At 32.9% G+C, this 18871-nt stretch overlaps 1 protein-coding gene across 1 annotated transcript; it reads left to right on the top strand.

Moving 5' to 3' along the window:
• Positions 1-12068: 12068 nt before the first annotated feature.
• LOC130968950 (receptor protein-tyrosine kinase CEPR2) lies at positions 12069-16847 on the top strand. Its single transcript, XM_057894471.1, has 3 exons — positions 12069-12500; positions 13275-15998; positions 16334-16847. The coding sequence occupies exons 2-3, from the start codon at positions 13448-13450 to the stop codon at positions 16705-16707; spliced, it is 2925 nt and encodes a 974-aa protein (XP_057750454.1). The 5' UTR covers positions 12069-12500; positions 13275-13447; the 3' UTR covers positions 16708-16847.
• Positions 16848-18871: the final 2024 nt, after the last annotated feature.

Genomic DNA, 18871 nt, shown 5'->3' with positions numbered 1-18871 from the left:
TGCGACAGTAATTTTTAGTTTTTTTTTTTTTATCATGATTAATATAAATATTAAATTATTTTTAATAAATAAATTTTACTAATTTATGTATATAAATTCTAAAAAATATGAGCGTAAACTGTATTAATTTATATATATAAATTTTAGTAAATATGAGTACAAAATATGTGTTTTTTATGCGCAAAATTTTTATAAATATTAATGCAAATTATTACTAACTAAACACTAATAAAAAATAATAATATTTATTTATCATGTAGCATTATTTTTATATACAGGTTGGATCACGAAAAAAGGATGACTCGAAGAAATATTTATAATGCTTCATTTTTCTTTATTAAATTTAAAATCATATATAAAACCTGAAAGAGTAATGTTATTTGCATATTTAATTTAGTGACAATTTTAGATATTTTAAATTTAAAAAAATATATAAATAAAAAATATTTAATAATTATAATTTTAATTTATGGTATTTAAATATATGCCAAAGTAGGCACAAATTTTTAAGTATGCAAATAATAAATATTAAAAAATAAGAAGTATTATGATTTTATATCCCAAATTAATACAGTTAGAAATAAGAGACTATTAAATTTGAGAAAAAATTTGTGTATTATTCAGTGTTTTTAAGTTGTGTGGAATAATACAATATAAAAGGGTATTTATAGGTGTTAAGAGAAATCGAAATAATAAAAACGTAATATCCTATAACAAATATTTTAAATATACGCCAATGAGCTATAGCTCAAATGCCATAGTCTCCCTATACTTATTTAGAGGTTCCGGACAGGGGTGCGCATGGTCCAGCCCGACCTGAAGATCCGGTCCAGCTCCAAACACTTTAGGAGCTAATTTGGTGTGATTTCATCGAGTCTAGGACCGGGTAATGATCTCAAAAATAGACCCAATCATTATTTCGGGTCGGGACGGGTCCGGGCCATGACTTGGGTCAGCCGAAGTCAGCCCGGTCGTCATACACAATTAATATTTTGTGTTATTAGTGATGGATGATGGCTATTCTTATGTGGAGTTTAAGTATTATAAACCTTAATATTTTGTATTATTAGTTATTATAAGACTATAAGTTAATGTTTTATGTTTAAAATGCATAAGATTTTAGACTAATGCATAATATTGTGTTATTTGTATTGCTTTAAATATTTGGTGTTATTAGACAATATTAGTATTGATTATAGTTATGCTTTAATTTTAGAGAATAGTTGGTTCTTGTTATATTTTTCTAAGTGAATTTTACCATGTCAAATAATGGTTTGAGTCTTACAAATTTGGATATTTTCACATGCTAGCTTATTAGAAGTTATCAAAGTAATGAAATGTTAACGGCCCGGTTTTTACCCGGTATAATCATGGCCCGAAAGTGTATAGGTTTCATCGGGTCTAGGGTCGGGTTCGGGTCTAACAAATAGGCCCGGTATATATTTCGAATCGAGTATGGGTCACATCAAACCCGATTTCACCCGACCCATGCACACCCTTAGTTTCGGGTTCGAGTCTCCCTATCTTTGGTAAAAAAAAATAGATATACTAAATAAGTTTAATAAATACTAATTGATCATAATATATTTTGACTTGAGTTTGAAACTTATTTAAAATAACGAAATAAAAAAATGCATAAACTTATAGAACGGAAAAAAATGCATAAACTAATAGAACGGGTACAGGAAACACAGACGGAACTGCCACAAAGAAAAAAAAACACAGACGAAACTATTAGAAGAAAAATGCATAAATTGATAGAACGGATGCATAAAACACAGACGAAACTGCCACAAAGAAAGAAAACACAGACGAAACTATTAGAAGATGGCAAACTAACGTCATGACTTTGATATCATGTTAGGATTTGTGTATTATTCAATGTATTCAAATTATGTGAAATGATACAATATAAAAGAATATTTATAGGTATTAAGAAAAATTAAAATAATAAAAACATAATATCCTATAATAAATATTTTAGATATATTAAATAATTTTAATAAATATTAAGCTAATTGATTATATTCTGACAAATATATTTAACCAAACGAAAAAATGGGTTGAGAATTATAAAGAAAAAAAAAATACATAACTCTTTCTTGCATATAAAAAGGACAAATTAAACAAAAGTATTAGTATATATTAAAAAAGTATAATATTACTATTGATTTGTTTGGATTTTGGTTCAATTTCGATACAAAGTGTCTGACCAAAACTTGTATAATCGATCTCAATTCGAAGAATATATATAATTTATCTTTTACACGAATCTATATAAAGACTTTACAATATGCTTGAATGTAAATAGTTAAATTTTACTAATAATGAAAAAGTGTACACTACAAGAAAATATTAATTTTGCTACATTTTTAAAGTGTGGTGAAACGTTAGAAAAGGTATAGTGATAATTTTTTACCACATTTTTTGAGTTATTAGCATGTTTTTAAAAGTGTCACATCTACAAACGTGTCGGTTACTCTATTACTACGTTTTTTGTGATTTATCGCCCACGTTTTATTTTTTGTCACATTTTTATAAATTACCACACTTAAAAGTTTGGCCGTATGTGAGAGATATGGTCATATGGCTATGCTTTTAAAGCATACCAATAGCGAGAGATATGGCTACGCTTTTAAAGTATGCCAATTGCGAGAGATATGACTAAGCTTTTAAAGCGTTTCAATAGTGAGAGATATTGCTACACTTTAATTGTGCCAATAGCGAGAGATATGGCTACTCTCTTAAAGCGTGGTTGTTGATGACTGCTGTATAATATGGCCACTCTTTTAAAGTGTGGCTATAAGTTTGTTCAGTAACCTATTGTTTTTTTTAATCTTCGTAATAAAATCTTACAAAATTTATAGATAATTTTAAAATTTAAATAATCAGCAGTAATTTTAAATCAACCCAACCTACATAAAGTTGTCACCAAAAAAAGTGTGTTTGATCACATGACATGCTCTAACAAAATACCAAAAATTAAAGTCATAACAACTACCTATGAATTCCTAATACATGAATTACAATTCCAACAACTATTACATTATCTACTTCCTTTACATATACTTCATTATAAAATATGAAATTTCATGATTACTGATCATTCATTATTATAAGCGAAATTATTTTCACCACTACTCTACATAATTTAAATATTGTTGTGTTAGTGCATCTTATATTTTACCAAAAAATGAGAGGGCATATATTAAAAACCATGTTGTATTCACAATATTTATTATTTTGCCATGAATCAATAGTACACAACCAGAAAATTCAACAGTACACAACCAGAACAATCAACAATACACAATCAGAAAATTCAACAACCAACAATGCATATTCAGCTAACAACAGTAGCATGAACTACAAACAGAAAATTCAACATGAAAAATGAAATTCTATATGAATGCAACAAGCCTCCAAAACTCCAAAAGTGCCCCTCGGTCCCCTTCCTCCCCCTTTTTTTCTCCTTTTTTTAGGTCACAAAATATAACACCCTACTACACTTAATCTTATGCTTAAGTCATAAGACTGAGGTGGTGAGGTATTACGACTTCTAAAAGTGAAAAAATATATATATCTTAATAGTGAAAAAGATATTTAACTAGGAGCCTTGAAAAACGGTAAAACAAAATTACAAAATAAAAACACAACACTCAGGATACGAGATAACTTGCGTGCTAAGAAAGCTAAAGTTCATAAGTAAAAATAAATAGAAAGTGAGGATAGAGAGTCAAGGATACAAAATAACTAGCTCCTGACTCAGCCTGCGAAGCCAAGGCTGGCCGGAGAATATTTACAAATATATATACATATCCCCAAAATCCAAAATACATAAATAAAACCCTAGCTCTCTGTAAACCTCTAAGAGGAGCAAAATAAACAAGTCATTCGGAGAGAAAGTTAAGCACATATATACATAACTGTTCATTAAAATGAAACCCAGAAACTACTCCGCTTCAGAAGTTCAGATGCTTAGCGAGGTGCCTCTCGACCTGCATCTGAAAATAACAATACAGTATGGGGTGAGAACCTCTCACCCAGAGGTTCTCAGCATGGTAAAGGTGCCATGCACATAAGATATAAGGTCCTGAGAATGCAAAGGCAATCTTAGAACGCCGACACTCATATCATAAAGCTTAAAGAAACTAAGACAGAATACATAAATCAGGGTGGTTCTCTAAGGCTTTTTAAACTTAACCATATTCTTAAATCTAACTAAAACTTAACTAAAACCCTAAATCTCTTTGGCTTTCCTTCATCTCTCTGTCTGCGATGAAATTACAAGGACAAACAAACAAACAAAGGCAACCACAGGTAGAATACAAATAATACAAATAGCAAGTACAATAATTAGCATGTTATAATCATTTAGGCAATCCCAATTAATGCACAAACAAGCAAACAAATAATATGTATATGATGTATGTCTGTCCTATGGCTGTTGATATCAATTGTCGGTTACGTAGCCATCCCTACATGTCCTCAAGCTCAAAATTCACCATGAAGAAAATTCCCAAGCTGACACAGGGGAGAGAACACCCCAAGCTCAATAACATACATGGGGAGAATCCCAAGCTGACATGGGGGGGGGGGGAAGAGACGACACCCCAAGATCAAAGATTAACCATGGGAAGAATCCCAAGCTGACATGGGGAGAACAACACTCCCAAGCTGACTTGGGGGAGACAACACCTCAAGCTCAAGAATTAATCGTTCATAGCTCATAAATATCAAATTCATTCTCAATAATAATTTATAACTCATCTCATCGTTCTCAATTCATTAATATCCATAATTATCTCATACATTACTCTCAATATCACATCACTCTTTTAATTGCCTCATATATCTCTTTCATCATCTTCTCCAACTACATATTACCTTTTTGGAAACCTTTATTCATCCCCAATTTGTCATCATTTCCTAACTTCATCCTATTGCTAGGCTTACTAACAAGATCTAGGGCCAAAGGAATGAAAATAGAGGTTTGAAATTAAGCTTTAAATCTCAAAATTCATGTTTGCTGAAACAGGGGCCACGCGTACTCGTGGGTACGCGCTTGGACCAAGATGCGTATACATGTCCCATCTCGCATACGCATGCAAACCAGGCAGTAGCTACCATATGCGAATGGATGGTATGCGTACGCAAGAATCCCGCGTCATGCGTACGACACACATTTTGCCAAAATTTTTACTAAGTCTGAAAAGTTGCAGAATTGCAATTTAAATCCCAAATTTTCGATGCGTATAACTTTTTCGTTTAAAATCATTTTCTCTCCATTCTTCAAACGACATAAACTTCACGAACCCAGTTCTGATATAAAATAGATTTGAAACCATTTGGGGGTCCAGAAGCCAAGTTATGGCTTGTCGAAGTTCGGCCAAAAATCAATTTAACACAAGAATGCTCTAACCTCTATTTTCATCAACTCATCAGTCAAAACTAACACTCTATGCTCATAATCAATACCAAGACATATCATATCATAGCTCCAAAATCTATCACACCCTTACCTCAACCTTCTCAATCAAGTAAAACTTCCACATCCCAATCAACATACATTTAGCTCATTATATATATCATTATAAATATCACACTTCAACTTCAACAATCAACCTTCACAATTTAATTCACTTTCTTCTATCAATAACCCAACATCAAACATTCAACAATGCACATATCTATTCTCATGTCATAACTAATCACTCAAATACCAATTCTTCCTTCAAATACAAATAATTCGCCGTCATACATGCATTCTCAACTCATCAACAAGATTCTCATTTTACCTATGCAACATATATACTTACACATATTATCATGAAATCATCATTCATCATTTATCCAACAAACACCAAATCCATATCACAATTCTTATCAAGGTTACTAAGTGTTAAACATATTCATACGCTCCAACCTATCCTATGGTCATCTAGCCTAAGTTTTCACAGAACATTATATATTAAATACGTGAAACCTAAACTATACCTTGTCCGATTTCTACGTATTTTTCGAGACACCACCAAAGCACCAAACACAACCCTCAAGGTTCAAAATCTCCAAGTCAAGGTCTCCCAAACCCCACTAAGCCTCCAATGTACTCAAACAAGCTCCAACACACACATATACAAGCCTAATACACATATCTCACCATATATACTCAAAATTCACAATTTAACATACTAAAACCAAAAATTGGCTAGGGTTAAAGACCTCACCATATCCACGGATCAAGAGAGCCAAGTCCAACAAGCTCCACAAGCTAGATTGAACCTAGATAACCAAAATCAACTAATTCTCAACTTGGATTCTCTTAAATTTCGAAAATTGAGGGATAGGGAGGCTGGAGTGATAGAATGGATTACCTATGGAAAGTTTACATGTTCTTCCCCCTTCCCGAATTGTTGCAGCGTGAAAATGGAAGGAAGGAAGGGCTGGATTCATTTAGTGTTGGTTTGGGTTGGATTGGGCCCTTGAGCCTATTTTGGGTCCGATTTGCTCGGTTTAGCCCGTTCGGCCCAATCTTGGGCCAAATTATTTAAAATTAGTGTCAAAATTCTTGTTTTAATTTTCTCTATCATATTAAACTACAAAATTTAATTTTCTAATTTTTTAGATTAATAATTAGTTTATTGACTAATTATTTACTAATCTCTCAGATTTTACACAAAACAATGATAAACAGGGTTATAAACTTATAATATTAAGTTGTGTGTACTACTAGAACAGAGTAATATAAAAAACTTTGTTATTGCTATGAGGACAAATACATAGTAAAAAAAGAAAACAATAAGAACAGAAATTAAATTCTGCAGGAGAAAAATAAACTATTTTCATGAAGACAATTAAAATCTACATAATAAGAACGGAAATTTAGCAGCTTCATTATCATCAAACAAGCACAAATCTTATCATGATCATCATAGAACAAGGGCAGAAACACATCAAACATTTACATTATAATCAAACAACAAAAGCAGCAATACATCAACAATTCTTTTATGCTTAAGACATCCATGATCCATTAACAACAGCCACTTTAACAATGTATAATGAATTGACTAGAAAATATTTAATTTTTCTCTTATTCTAAACTAAGATTTCACTATTGAAATTACAATTTTACTTAATGAGAATTTGATAAGAGTGAACCGAAAACAGATCTGAGATATGTAAGCAGACAAAACAGTGATATAATAGCTAATAGCAGCATTGAAGCGAAGAAATAGGGTTTACCAACTCAGCCCTGCACGAGGAATGGTTTCTTTCGAGCGACGGAAGGGAACGGCCCTGAACAACAAACCTTCTCCAACGCTCCGACGGAAGGGAGCGGCGGGGGAAGGGGTTAGGGGTTTGCAGCGATGGAAGTTAGTGGTGGCAGAAGGAGCATCGACGGAGGTTTGCGAGGGACAGTGAGCATCGAGGGAGTCACTGCCGAGAAGAGGGTTAGGGGTTTATGGTGGGAGCAGCAGTGGTGGGAGTGCCAATAGAGACATTGTGAGCACCGGCAATATTCTTCGGAGTACTGGGGTTCTTTGCAGAGTGCTAGGGTTTTGATCAGAGTGCTGTGACGTTCTTTACAGAGTGCTGTCAATGTTTAAGGTGAGGTATGAGAGTTATTTGCTAGTGAGAAGCACAAAAGGGTTTAGGGTTTCAAAGAAAGAGTTTCGAAAGAGTTTCAGGGTGTTTCACGAAAAAAAATAATGTAATTCATCATATCTGAACGAAAGCTATTTTTTTGGAACCTTTTGGCCATGCTTTTGAAGCATGCCAAAAGAGTTGTAGGAAACGACCACCCTTTTAAAACGTCACTATAACGAAACGATATGACCACGCTTTAAAAGTGTGTAAGTTTTTCTCTATGGCCATGCTTTTGAAGCGTAGCAAAGGAATCATGGTCAAATCTCTAATCAATTCCCACCCTCAGAAAAGCATGACTATTGACCCTTTTCGCCATGCTTTTGAAGCGTGACGAAAAAAAACGTGGCCAAATCTCGAATCAATCGTCACTCTCATAAAAGTGTGGTCATTGACCACTTTGCCCACGTTTTTAAAGCATGGCAAAAAAAAGCATAGCCACAAGTTTTTTTTCTTATAGTGACAGCTATTAAATGTAATAATAACAATAATTTCAAAGAAGTTATAAATAAATAAGATCTAACAAAAGCTTAAGATGAAAAATGAACATTAAAATGTTTTAAAACTGGAAAACAGTTAAGAAAAAACAACATGAAATAAAGATGAAAGAAAGAAAGAAAACAGGTAAAGAAATAAGAACATGAAATAAAGATAAAAAAAAAGAAAAAGAAAAGTAATTAACAGAAAGTAAAAAAATATATCCTAGTATTCTCATGTATTTATACTCTTCTACTTCTACCTTTACTTTTATTTTGTGTGATCTGTGAATTCTTTAAAATATTTATATGTGTGAGATGTGAGCCGAAAACTCTCTATTTATATGATCTTTAGATCTTCTATTTTTAGACGTACTTCTTAGTTCAAATCAATGTTATTTGGCGGTCAAGTAATTACTCACGTCATGGAAAAACGACTTTCTTAAATGTCAAACTCTTCAACCTACGTTCTAATAAGCAGCCATTATTTCTAACTATTTCATTAAATTACTTCGTGCTCAATTAGTTTGAAAATTATGTGTTTTTTTAGGTTTTTTTTATCCCTCCTATATATCTATTCTACTTTCTCAATTCTAGATAAAAGAATTTGACTAAGTGAGTGCTATCAACTCTTTCATGCTTCTGACTCTACTTGTTCCGACTAATCGCTATCTTTTGGTTGATATGCTTCTTTTTCCTTCTTTTTAAGTTTAGTTGTCCTCCTAAATTTAATTATACTCTTTCACCAAGCAAAGAATAGAATTTTCGAGTTTTCTTGCTTTTTTATTTAGTAAGATATTTCTTTAAACTCTTTAGCTTTTGCATTTACCTATATACTCTCTCAGCTTTGCTCTATAGTTCTTCAACTCTTCACCAGGTAAAAAATATTTCGCACTAACAAGTTAACAATAGTTCTTCGATCTTTTAAATAATTGAAAATATTTCGAAGCCTAAATAAACGTCGAGTGACACAAGTAGTAGGACATTGATGGAGTAAAATAAAATATATGAGAATAAATTTGTGAAAGATGCTATTCGTTTTAGATTTGATCCAAATGTAACAATGTAATGCATAATAATGGAGTGAAAGTGTGAAACAATAATAATGAAAAAGAATAGTAGGAAAGAAGACAAATTATTGATAACAAAATAAGTGGTTTGTACAACGACGTACTTCCTTTTTTGTTTGGTGGTCCGCGCACTATTGAGGATCAACATTAAATGATACACGAGTAAAAAAAATCTTTTCAATTAATTTAAAAAAAATGTGATTTTATATGATGAGTTTAATTTTGATATATTAACAGTATAAAATATTTTATATAATCGTTCAATTACATCTATTTTTTTGAATGACCATTTATGTAGGAAATGGATATTCTCTATTTTTTTAACATTTGAGAGAATAAAATATGATTTCTCAGCTTTAATTCTATAAGTGAGATCAAAATTAAATAGGAGAGAAAACAATGAAAGGTAAGATCTTACACTAAACACCATCCAGTTTTTTTCACCGGAGAAGATCCACTCTTTTTATGTAATCAATATAAAAAATAAATTTTTTTATATACGTTACATAATTATATGCATGTGTAAAACTACTTTATATGGACAATGTATTAAAATTAAATTTTTATATTATTTAAAATTTTTTTACATAATTTTTTAATTTAATTTTAATATATTAATAGGATAAAATTTTTTCGAACTATTTAATTGAATTATTATATCAGTAAAAATAATGGATAAAATTTTTTATATTATTAATATATTAAAATTAAACTTATTTTTTTGTCTTCTTTAAATTTTATATAATATAAAATTATAATTTATAAAAACAACTAAAAAGATCTATTTCTAAAAAAAATAATTATACAGTCATACACCATACATCTCTCAAGAACAATCTATATTCTCATTATTCTGCCACTCTCACTCGTTATCACACATCTAATCATCTAATCTAAATCTCTTACAGTCTTACACTAATCAAAAATGCATTTTGCCATAGTGACATTGCTACCCCTCTCATACTAATTGATAGCATTCCAAGTGGTTGGAATGTGTATTGACTATTGAGACACAAGTACATAAAGAACGGTAGAAACGGAGTTAACTTGAGAATTTTAAATAATTTGAACAATTTAATTAAATTATTATTTAATAATTTTTAGTTATTAATTTTACGTAAAATTAATTGTACTTAAATTTTTATTATAAAAGTTGATAATAAAAATAGTTAGAAACACAAAAATACTAATTATCTTAATATAGTATTAATAAAACAAGACAAATATAAAAGCATTATTAATTAGTTTTGTTGAACTACTGTAAATAATAAATATATTTTGTTGCGGACTCGAGTTTTAATCTTAGCGACCCAGCAACGACCTGGTCTTCGAACTTAACTCGATCCAAGAATCAAGAATAATTATGACTCGACTCAAATGTCTTTCCGGCATTAAATTTCAAATACGAATCATATCTATTTCGATGTGAAAAAATGTGGTTAAAAAAAGCACTTATACAGAGAAGTCTCCAACTCTTTCAAAATTAAGGTTGCACATAAATCGGATAATATCTGCATATCCGCGGTAATTATCCGCATTCCATCTGAATTTTGTGGATATTATCCGATCCGCAGAGCCGTCGGATCGGATCGGATTGCGGATTCGGCAGTGATATCCGCGGATCCGATCTGCAAATCTGCATATCCACACATTACATATAAATAGTATAGTTTAAAACAGTAAATCCTAATGTGATATGAATTTTAGTGTGTTATTTTATGAATTTTATGATATTTTGTTTTTAATTTTTTATGTTGTACTTCAATTTAGAATAATTAAACTTAAATCTTGTGTTATTATTTTGTTTTTGTTATTTAAGAGAACTATTATTAATAATATTTTAGGCGTAAATAGGCTTAAACAGATAAAAAATAAATTTTTTGGATATTTTTTTGTAAAAATAGCCAAACAGAATCTTAAAATATATATATTTTAATTATGCGGATATACCCGATATCCGATCCGACCTAAAAAAATGCAGATATCGTATCCAATCCAATCCGATAAATACAATGCAGATCGGATAGAATTTTAGCCTATATCCCATCCAATCCGATCCGATCCGTGTGCAGCGCTATCCAAAATAAGAGACACAATAAATCCTAAAATTTTGACCTCTTAAACTAATTCTGATTTGGAGGTTAAAGTGTGTTTGCATTTTTTTATTTTTATCCACCACAAAAATCCAAAAGTTGTGAAGTTTGTCAAGCCTCGTTAAGTCACAGATCCTATCGATTTAGGTTATTCCTAAACACACTTATTTTGGTAAAAAGAAGTATAAAAAATATAAATTTTGTCCAAAAAAATTACGTTAGTTAAAACGGTTTAATTAAAAAGAATGTGATTCTTAAACAAAAGTATAGTTAAATAGAAAGAAAAATCATTTCTATTTTAATATCTTATTTCTTTTGTTTCTACTATTTGAAATTCTAATCATTCTAGTCCTAATTTCACTATCTAACAAAACATTTTGTATTTACTCTGGCTCCAACCAAAAGTGTACACAGTCCAAACGGCACCTAGAACGAGAGAATATCACTGGCTCCAACCTTGACATTACGCAATGGAATTTAAATTGGAGAAATAGTTGTTGATCTCGTGCTTAATTAAGAACTAAGAACATACACAAACCCCTCGTAGCGGTTAAAATATTTGAGGAATGATAGAACTCATTCTTTTTAGTGAAAAAAAAAGGAGGACTTAAATATAAAATAAATTTGTCGGTGTCTCCTTAGTTCCCACTACTAGGAAGAAACTCAGCGTTACCAAATTTATCTTAGACTATTTTAATTACTTCAATAATTCAGTATTACGGATATAGATTACCAAAAGAGATAATTTTTTAACCAATAGAAAGAAAATTAGAATCAGAGAGAGATTTTCTGCTACCAACCGTCTCTATCTTTCTTATGTGGGGTGTGCCCACAGAGTCAGTACCAAAATTGTGCTTCAAGCTTCCACTTTCAACATTATCTTCTTCTTCTTCTTCTTCTTCTTCAGTCTTCAATTCTCTTCTCTTTTTTCTCTTGTCCACAATGATTCCTGTAGAACCTTCCAAACAGAATATTACAGCTGCTACTTCTTCAAGGAATCACAGTCATGCATCACCATCAACACCAATAATGCCTTCATTTTGTTCTTTATTATCTTGACCCATTCATTCACTCACTCACTCACGCACTCACTCACGCACTCTCCTTTGTTTTCCATCTTTCATATCACAAACCACTCAAACGTCAATCATATTTCTCATTAGCTCCTTCTTCATCTTGGACAAGAAGAATAATTCAATTTCACTCAAAATCAGGTAATCAGATCAAAACCTTATACCACATCCTTTTTATCTGAAGGAAAATTTAATCCCTTGCAGCTCAAGTTCATTAATTTATATCTTCTTTTTCAATCTTTGGATTCCTTTTTCTCTGTTTCTTAAAATGCTATGTATATATCAAAAATCAATCGTCAAATCAGCTATCATATATTTGTGTATAACTATAATTTTTTAATGTATATTTTTAACATATATTTTATATTAATAACTGATTTTGTTATGTACAAATAACTGGATATGTATTTCTCCATGTTGTGTGTTACAAGTAGTCTTAATTTGCGAACAAGAAGAAAAGAAATGAGTTGTTACACTTTTAATGTTAGCTGTCTCCGAAAAAGTGAAAAATAAAATATCATTGTAACGTCCATGGTTGTTAGTAATGGTATCTAATGATTTTCTAAAGAAGTAGCGGGATGCTTAATCATGATTAATCTATGTGCTTTGCTTTGAGAACAAATTAGATTAGAAACAAAACTTTTCAGCAAAAGATACGAATGAGTGACTCCAAAGCAAGCAAGCAAGCATAGTCTGTTTCAATAATGCCTTTGATTACAATCATAGAAAAGACAGTGCAATAATTCACTAATACTTCTTATTACTACACATAGAAACAGAATTGACGTCTCAACGTCACCTTTCTTTTCAGTTTCACACATCACACCCATGTTTGCATTATTTATTGATTACTATTATGCATGCCATGTGTTTGTTAATATTTTAATGTGAGTGAATGTTTGTTTCTGTTTCCAGGATGATGAGGTGACCCCTTTTTTTTACCCTTCAATAATGGTTTCTTAATTAATTGCTGTTCATCAAATTAAAGTTCAAAGATCATTTAATTCCCCCACCCACCTGCCAGCCGCTTCAATTATTCTTCTTTCACTGTTCTGAACTGACAATTTTGTCCCTCAACTTTTGTCCTAATGGCCAACACTCCCATTCTCTTTCACTTCTTCAAACTGTTGTTGCTCACTTCCTACTTCATTTTCCCGCCATGTGCATCTCAATCCTTGGAAGCCAAAGCTCTCCTTGAGTTCAAGAACCATTTGAATGACCCCTTGAATTGTTTGGGTTCATGGAATGAATCAGTGTCTCCATGTGAGTTTGTTGGAGTGAACTGTGATGCATTCTCAGGGAAGGTGACAGAAATCTCAGTAGAGAATAAGTCCCTCTCTGGTGTCCTTTTCCCATCAATCTCAGTTCTTCAGAGCCTGCAAGTGTTGTCACTGCCATCAAACATGATCTCTGGAAAGCTTCCAGTGGAAATAAATAGATGCACCAACCTAAGAGTGCTGAATTTGACAGGAAATCATATGGTTGGAACCATCCCAGACTTGTCTATGCTAAGGAACCTTCAGGTTCTTGATCTTTCAGCAAATTACTTCACTGGGAGAATCCCAAGCTGGGTTGGGAACCTAACTGCCCTTGTGTCACTGGGCCTTGGGGTGAATGAGTTCACTGAGGGTGAGATTCCAGACACACTTGGAAATCTCAAGAACTTGACTTGGTTCTATCTTGGTGGTTCACATTTGATAGGAGAGATTCCTGAATCATTGTATGAAATGAGGGCATTGCAGACACTTGACATTTCAAGGAACAGGATCTCTGGGAAAATTTCCAGATCAATTTCCAAGTTAGAGAATCTGTACAAGCTTGAGCTTTTCTCGAATAACTTGACAGGAACAATCCCAGCTGAGTTTGCAAACCTGACCAATCTGCACGAGGTTGACATGTCTTCAAACCACTTGTTTGGTAAGTTACCAGAGGAAATTGGTAATATGAAAAACTTGACTGTCTTTCAAGTGTATGGTAACAACTTGTCTGGAGAGCTTCCTGCTGGATTTGGGGAGATGCAGAGTCTTGTTGGGTTCTCAGTTTATAGAAACAGCTTCACCGGGACAATTCCGGAGAATTTTGGCCGTTTTTCACAGCTTGAGAGTATTGACATCTCTGAGAATCAATTCTCAGGTGATTTCCCAAAGTTCTTGTGTGAAGGAAGGAAGTTGGTATTTTTGCTTGCATTGGAAAACAATTTCTCTGGGAATTTTCCCGGGTCTTACGCCTCGTGCAAGTCTCTGTTGAGATTAAGGATTAGTGGTAACCAATTATCTGGGAAAATTCCAGATGGTGTTTGGGCACTTCCAGATGTAAAAATAATTGATTTGGCTTACAATGATTTCAGTGGTGAGATATCTTCAGAGATTGGGTTTTCTACCAACTTGAGTGAGTTAGTTTTGACACAGAACAAGTTTTCTGGTAAGCTGCCATCAGAACTTGGCAATCTGGTGAACCTTGAGAAGCTTTACTTGAACAATAATACTTTCTCTGGTGAAATACCACCTGAAATGGGATCACTGAAGCAACTCTCTACTTTGCATCTGGAACAGAATTCCTTAACTGGACCAATACCTGCAGAATTGGGTGATTGTGCAAGGCTAGTAGACTTGAATCTTGCATGGAATTCTCTCTCTGGAAACATACCCCAGTCAATTTCACTTATGAGCTCATTGAACTCTCTTAATCTATCTGGAAACAGACTTTCTGGTTCTATTCCGGATAATTTAGAGACATTGAAACTGAGCTCTGTGGATTTTTCTCAAAACCTGTTTTCTGGGAGGATCCCATCTGGTCTTCTGATTATTGGAGGAGAGCATGCTTTTCTTGGGAACAAGGGACTTTGTGTTGAGGAAAATTTTAGACCTCCCATGAATCCTGATTTGAGAATCTGTGCTGAAAGTCATGGTCAGAAAAGGCTTTTTGCTGATAAATTTGTCTTGTTCTTTCTCATTGCTTCTATTTTTGTCATTGCTTTAGCTGTGTTGCTGCTTTTGAATCGTGGAAACCTCAAGCATATTATTGCGGATAAGAACTTGAATGGTCAAGATGAATCAAGTCAAAAATGGAAACTTGCATCTTTCCACCAAGTAGATATCGATGCGGATGAAATATGCAAATTGAATGATGATAATTTAATTGGAAGTGGCAGTACAGGGAGGGTTTATCGAGTGGAGTTGCGAAAGAGTCACGCCACAGTTGCTGTAAAGAAACTAGGCAAAGGTGATAATGTGAAGATTTTAGCTGCAGAGATGGAGATTCTGGGGAAAATTAGACATAGGAATATACTTAAGCTCTATGCTTGTTTAGTAAAAGGAGGGTCCAATTTTTTGGTGTTTGAGTACATGCCAAATGGTAATCTTTTTCGTGCTCTACACAGAGATATTAAAGATGGGAAGCGGGAGTTGGATTGGAACCAGAGGTATAAGATTGCTCTGGGAGCCGCAAAGGGAATTTCCTATTTACACCATGATTGTTCTCCACCTATTATTCATAGGGATATAAAATCAAGCAACATCTTGCTTGATCAGGATTATGAGCCCAAAATAGCTGATTTTGGTTTTGCAAGGTTGGCAGAAAAATCCAGTGATCAATTGGGTTATAGCTGTGTTGCTGGTACACATGGTTATATAGCACCAGGTAATTTTGAAATTATTTTGTGCAGGAAATTTTATTTCACTGTTTAATATTTAGGAAGCATACACAACTTGAGTTTGGTTTTAACGATAGAACACAAATACAAAGATAAAGGACTGAAGATTTGTGTCCCTTCTATCCCAGTTTTAGAGAGAAGTATAGAAAATTAAACTAAATTTGTATTCTAAAACTTTCTGTCTCTCTGTCTTTATATTTGTGTCTTATCTCTGAAACCAAATGCAATCTCAGTTATTATTTTTGAGACATGAAATATGCATGCCATTGTTAAATAAGTTATATCATGTTATAGTTAATTTATGCAATACACTCGTGTGCAGAACTTGCTTATACACTTGACATAGATGAAAAGAGTGATGTTTACAGCTTCGGAGTGGTGCTATTAGAATTGGTTTCAGGCAGAGAACCGATTGAAGAGGATTATGGAGAGGCAAAGGACATTGTATACTGGGTTTTGACTCATCTGAATGACAGAGAAAGTGTTGTTAACATCCTTGATAACAGGTTGGTATCCAAGTCTGAAAACGATATGATAAAAGTGTTGAAGATTGCTATAAAGTGTACAACTAAGCTACCATCTCTGCGGCCAACAATGAGAGAGGTTGTCAACATGCTCACTGATGCCGAGCCTTGCACATTGAAATCTCCTCTGAAAGATGAACAAGAGGCTCCTTTGACAAGTGATTTTCTTTAGCTAAATGTAAATCCTTGAAAGCTATCCCTTAATCATAATGTATCATGCAATTATTATGCACTTTCGGTAACATTGTCCAGATGTTTGTAGGGACTGAAATATGTCTCTGCCTTAAATATGGCAACTATGTCTTTTTCCTACGGTATAAGATCATCTTGTTTTACTTTTCTTATTGATTCAATTTCTAACACTTTTGCTTAGGTTTAAAGGATATTCCCCCAGATTTTAGTAGTGTTACAAGTTTTTCAGTGGGGTTAGATATGAATTTAACTTGATAATTTTATCATCTCTCATACAACAACAACAACAACAACAATAATAATAATAATACTTTTAAATCCGAGTCTTCTGAGAGTGTTCAAAACGAGTCACACTCATAAGTCACCTTGGGTTAATTGTAAAAGTGGACGAGTCAAATCAATAAAATTACAACTTGTTTAAAAGCAGGTCAATTTGACTCTACTCGAATAACTCGTGAGTTAAACAGACTCGGTTGAACATATACATATACAGGTTGACTCGTCTGAACTTTTTATATATGTAATATATAAAGTTAGATTATTTATGTTATACACTATCTTTGTTATAGATTTGTTAATAATTTTTGTGAAGTTTAGATAATTTACTATGAAAATATATTAATGTATGATAGTTTTTTTATTTGTATGGATATTAAGTAAAAAAGAATTTACTAAAACTATGTAGCAATTATTTTAGAAAAAAAAAAAACAAATCAACCTATTTAACTCATTATCTTGGATGAATTGAGTCATACCGACATTTCCTTGACTCGTTTAAAGTACAAGTCAATCCATGTTTTTTAATTTTGTCTCGCGACTGATGATGAGTCTGCTAAAACCCGACCCACCCGCTTATTTGTAAGCTCTAATTCTGATTCAAGGCTATGCATTATTTATTTATATTTTTTGTGCTGAAAATTCCTGAGAAGAAAATTCTGACTTTCAAACTCGAACAAATGGGTCGTTTATTTTTATTTTTTCCTTCCACTTTTGTTCAAAATCTGTACATAGTATTGGTTTTTCTAGAAAATTTTAACGTGAAAACTTATAAGAGAAATGTTCTAAACATGTACCATGTCAAAGTTTTTATGGTCTTATACCAGTCAAAGATTAATGTCCATAAAAGGAATGGTCATGGGTTATAAGATTGATTGATGAGAAGTTATATCCACAGGAACAGAATTTTGTTGGAATCAAATTTAGATGGTGAAAACTCATATGTAGTTGATTTTACGTGAAGCTGATGATTGAAAGCTGTTAGATAAAAATTTAGTTAAATCAGTCAAATTATCTAATGACTCTCAGTTATCAACTTCACGTGAAGTCGACTGCACGTGAGTTTCCACGAAATAAGTATCAAAGTGGTCCCTGAAGTTATCTTCGAGGCTCAAAGTAATCTCTGAACTTAAAAATTTGTCGTAATCGTCCCTGAAGTTGAGCTTCGGTACTCAAAGTCGTCCTTCCGGTGAATTTCGTCCAGCTGGCGCTACCGGAAAGCTAAGCTGGAGTCGATGGTGACACGTTAGCAGCCAGAAACGACGTCGTATATGGGGTGGCGCCAAAATGACATAAAACAATGTGGTTTTATGCCAAAAAAACCCCTCCCTCAACGTTACACTAACGTATCGTCTTCCACGCTCAAAACACAAACACAACACAAAGCAGAGCTCTCTTCTTCTCCGTTACTCTCATCACTGGCGCCAGTGCTATTGTAGTTACCGGAGCGTATTTCGGTGGAGAACCTAGGTTCCAGAGGATCGCCTTCATCATCTGCATCAGACAGAGAGTTGTGAAGGCTGGTTTCTCTGATACAGGTACGTAAAAAAAGATATAAATATGTAGTGAAGCTCTATTTTTTGAATTTTGTTGTTAATCTATTCTTCACAAGGGAAAAAAACGTTTTTTTGGAGTGTTTTGTGTCGGAATGCATGCTTGTGTTTTGGGGTACTGGCTAAGGTTTGATCAAAAGGAGGTTTCTTAGTGGTTAGGCCAACTAAGGGGATTTTTGTTAAGACGGAAACTTGTTTTTTATGTCCAAGGATTTACTGCAGTTACAGTTTTAGTTATGGAGTTAGTAAGTTGGTAATGTGGTTGAAGTTTAGAGAGGCTAATATAAGAAAAAAAATTTTGAAATTGCAGATGGG

The sequence above is a fragment of the Arachis stenosperma genome, chromosome 3 (genome assembly GCF_014773155.1).
Source record: "Arachis stenosperma cultivar V10309 chromosome 3, arast.V10309.gnm1.PFL2, whole genome shotgun sequence".
NCBI lineage: Eukaryota > Viridiplantae > Streptophyta > Magnoliopsida > Fabales > Fabaceae > Arachis > Arachis stenosperma.
The sequence above is the reverse complement of the archived record's forward strand: the minus strand, read 5'-3'. Positions and strand labels throughout refer to the sequence as shown.

Excerpts from the sequence above, each read along its gene's own strand:
- LOC130968950 (XM_057894471.1), top strand. The coding sequence starts at position 13,448 with ATGGCCAACACTCCCATTCTCTTTCACTTCTTCAAACTGTTGTTGCTC. Across the intron at positions 15,999-16,333 it reads ACATGGTTATATAGCACCAG|AACTTGCTTATACACTTGAC; the intron begins GTAATTTTGAAA and ends ACTCGTGTGCAG.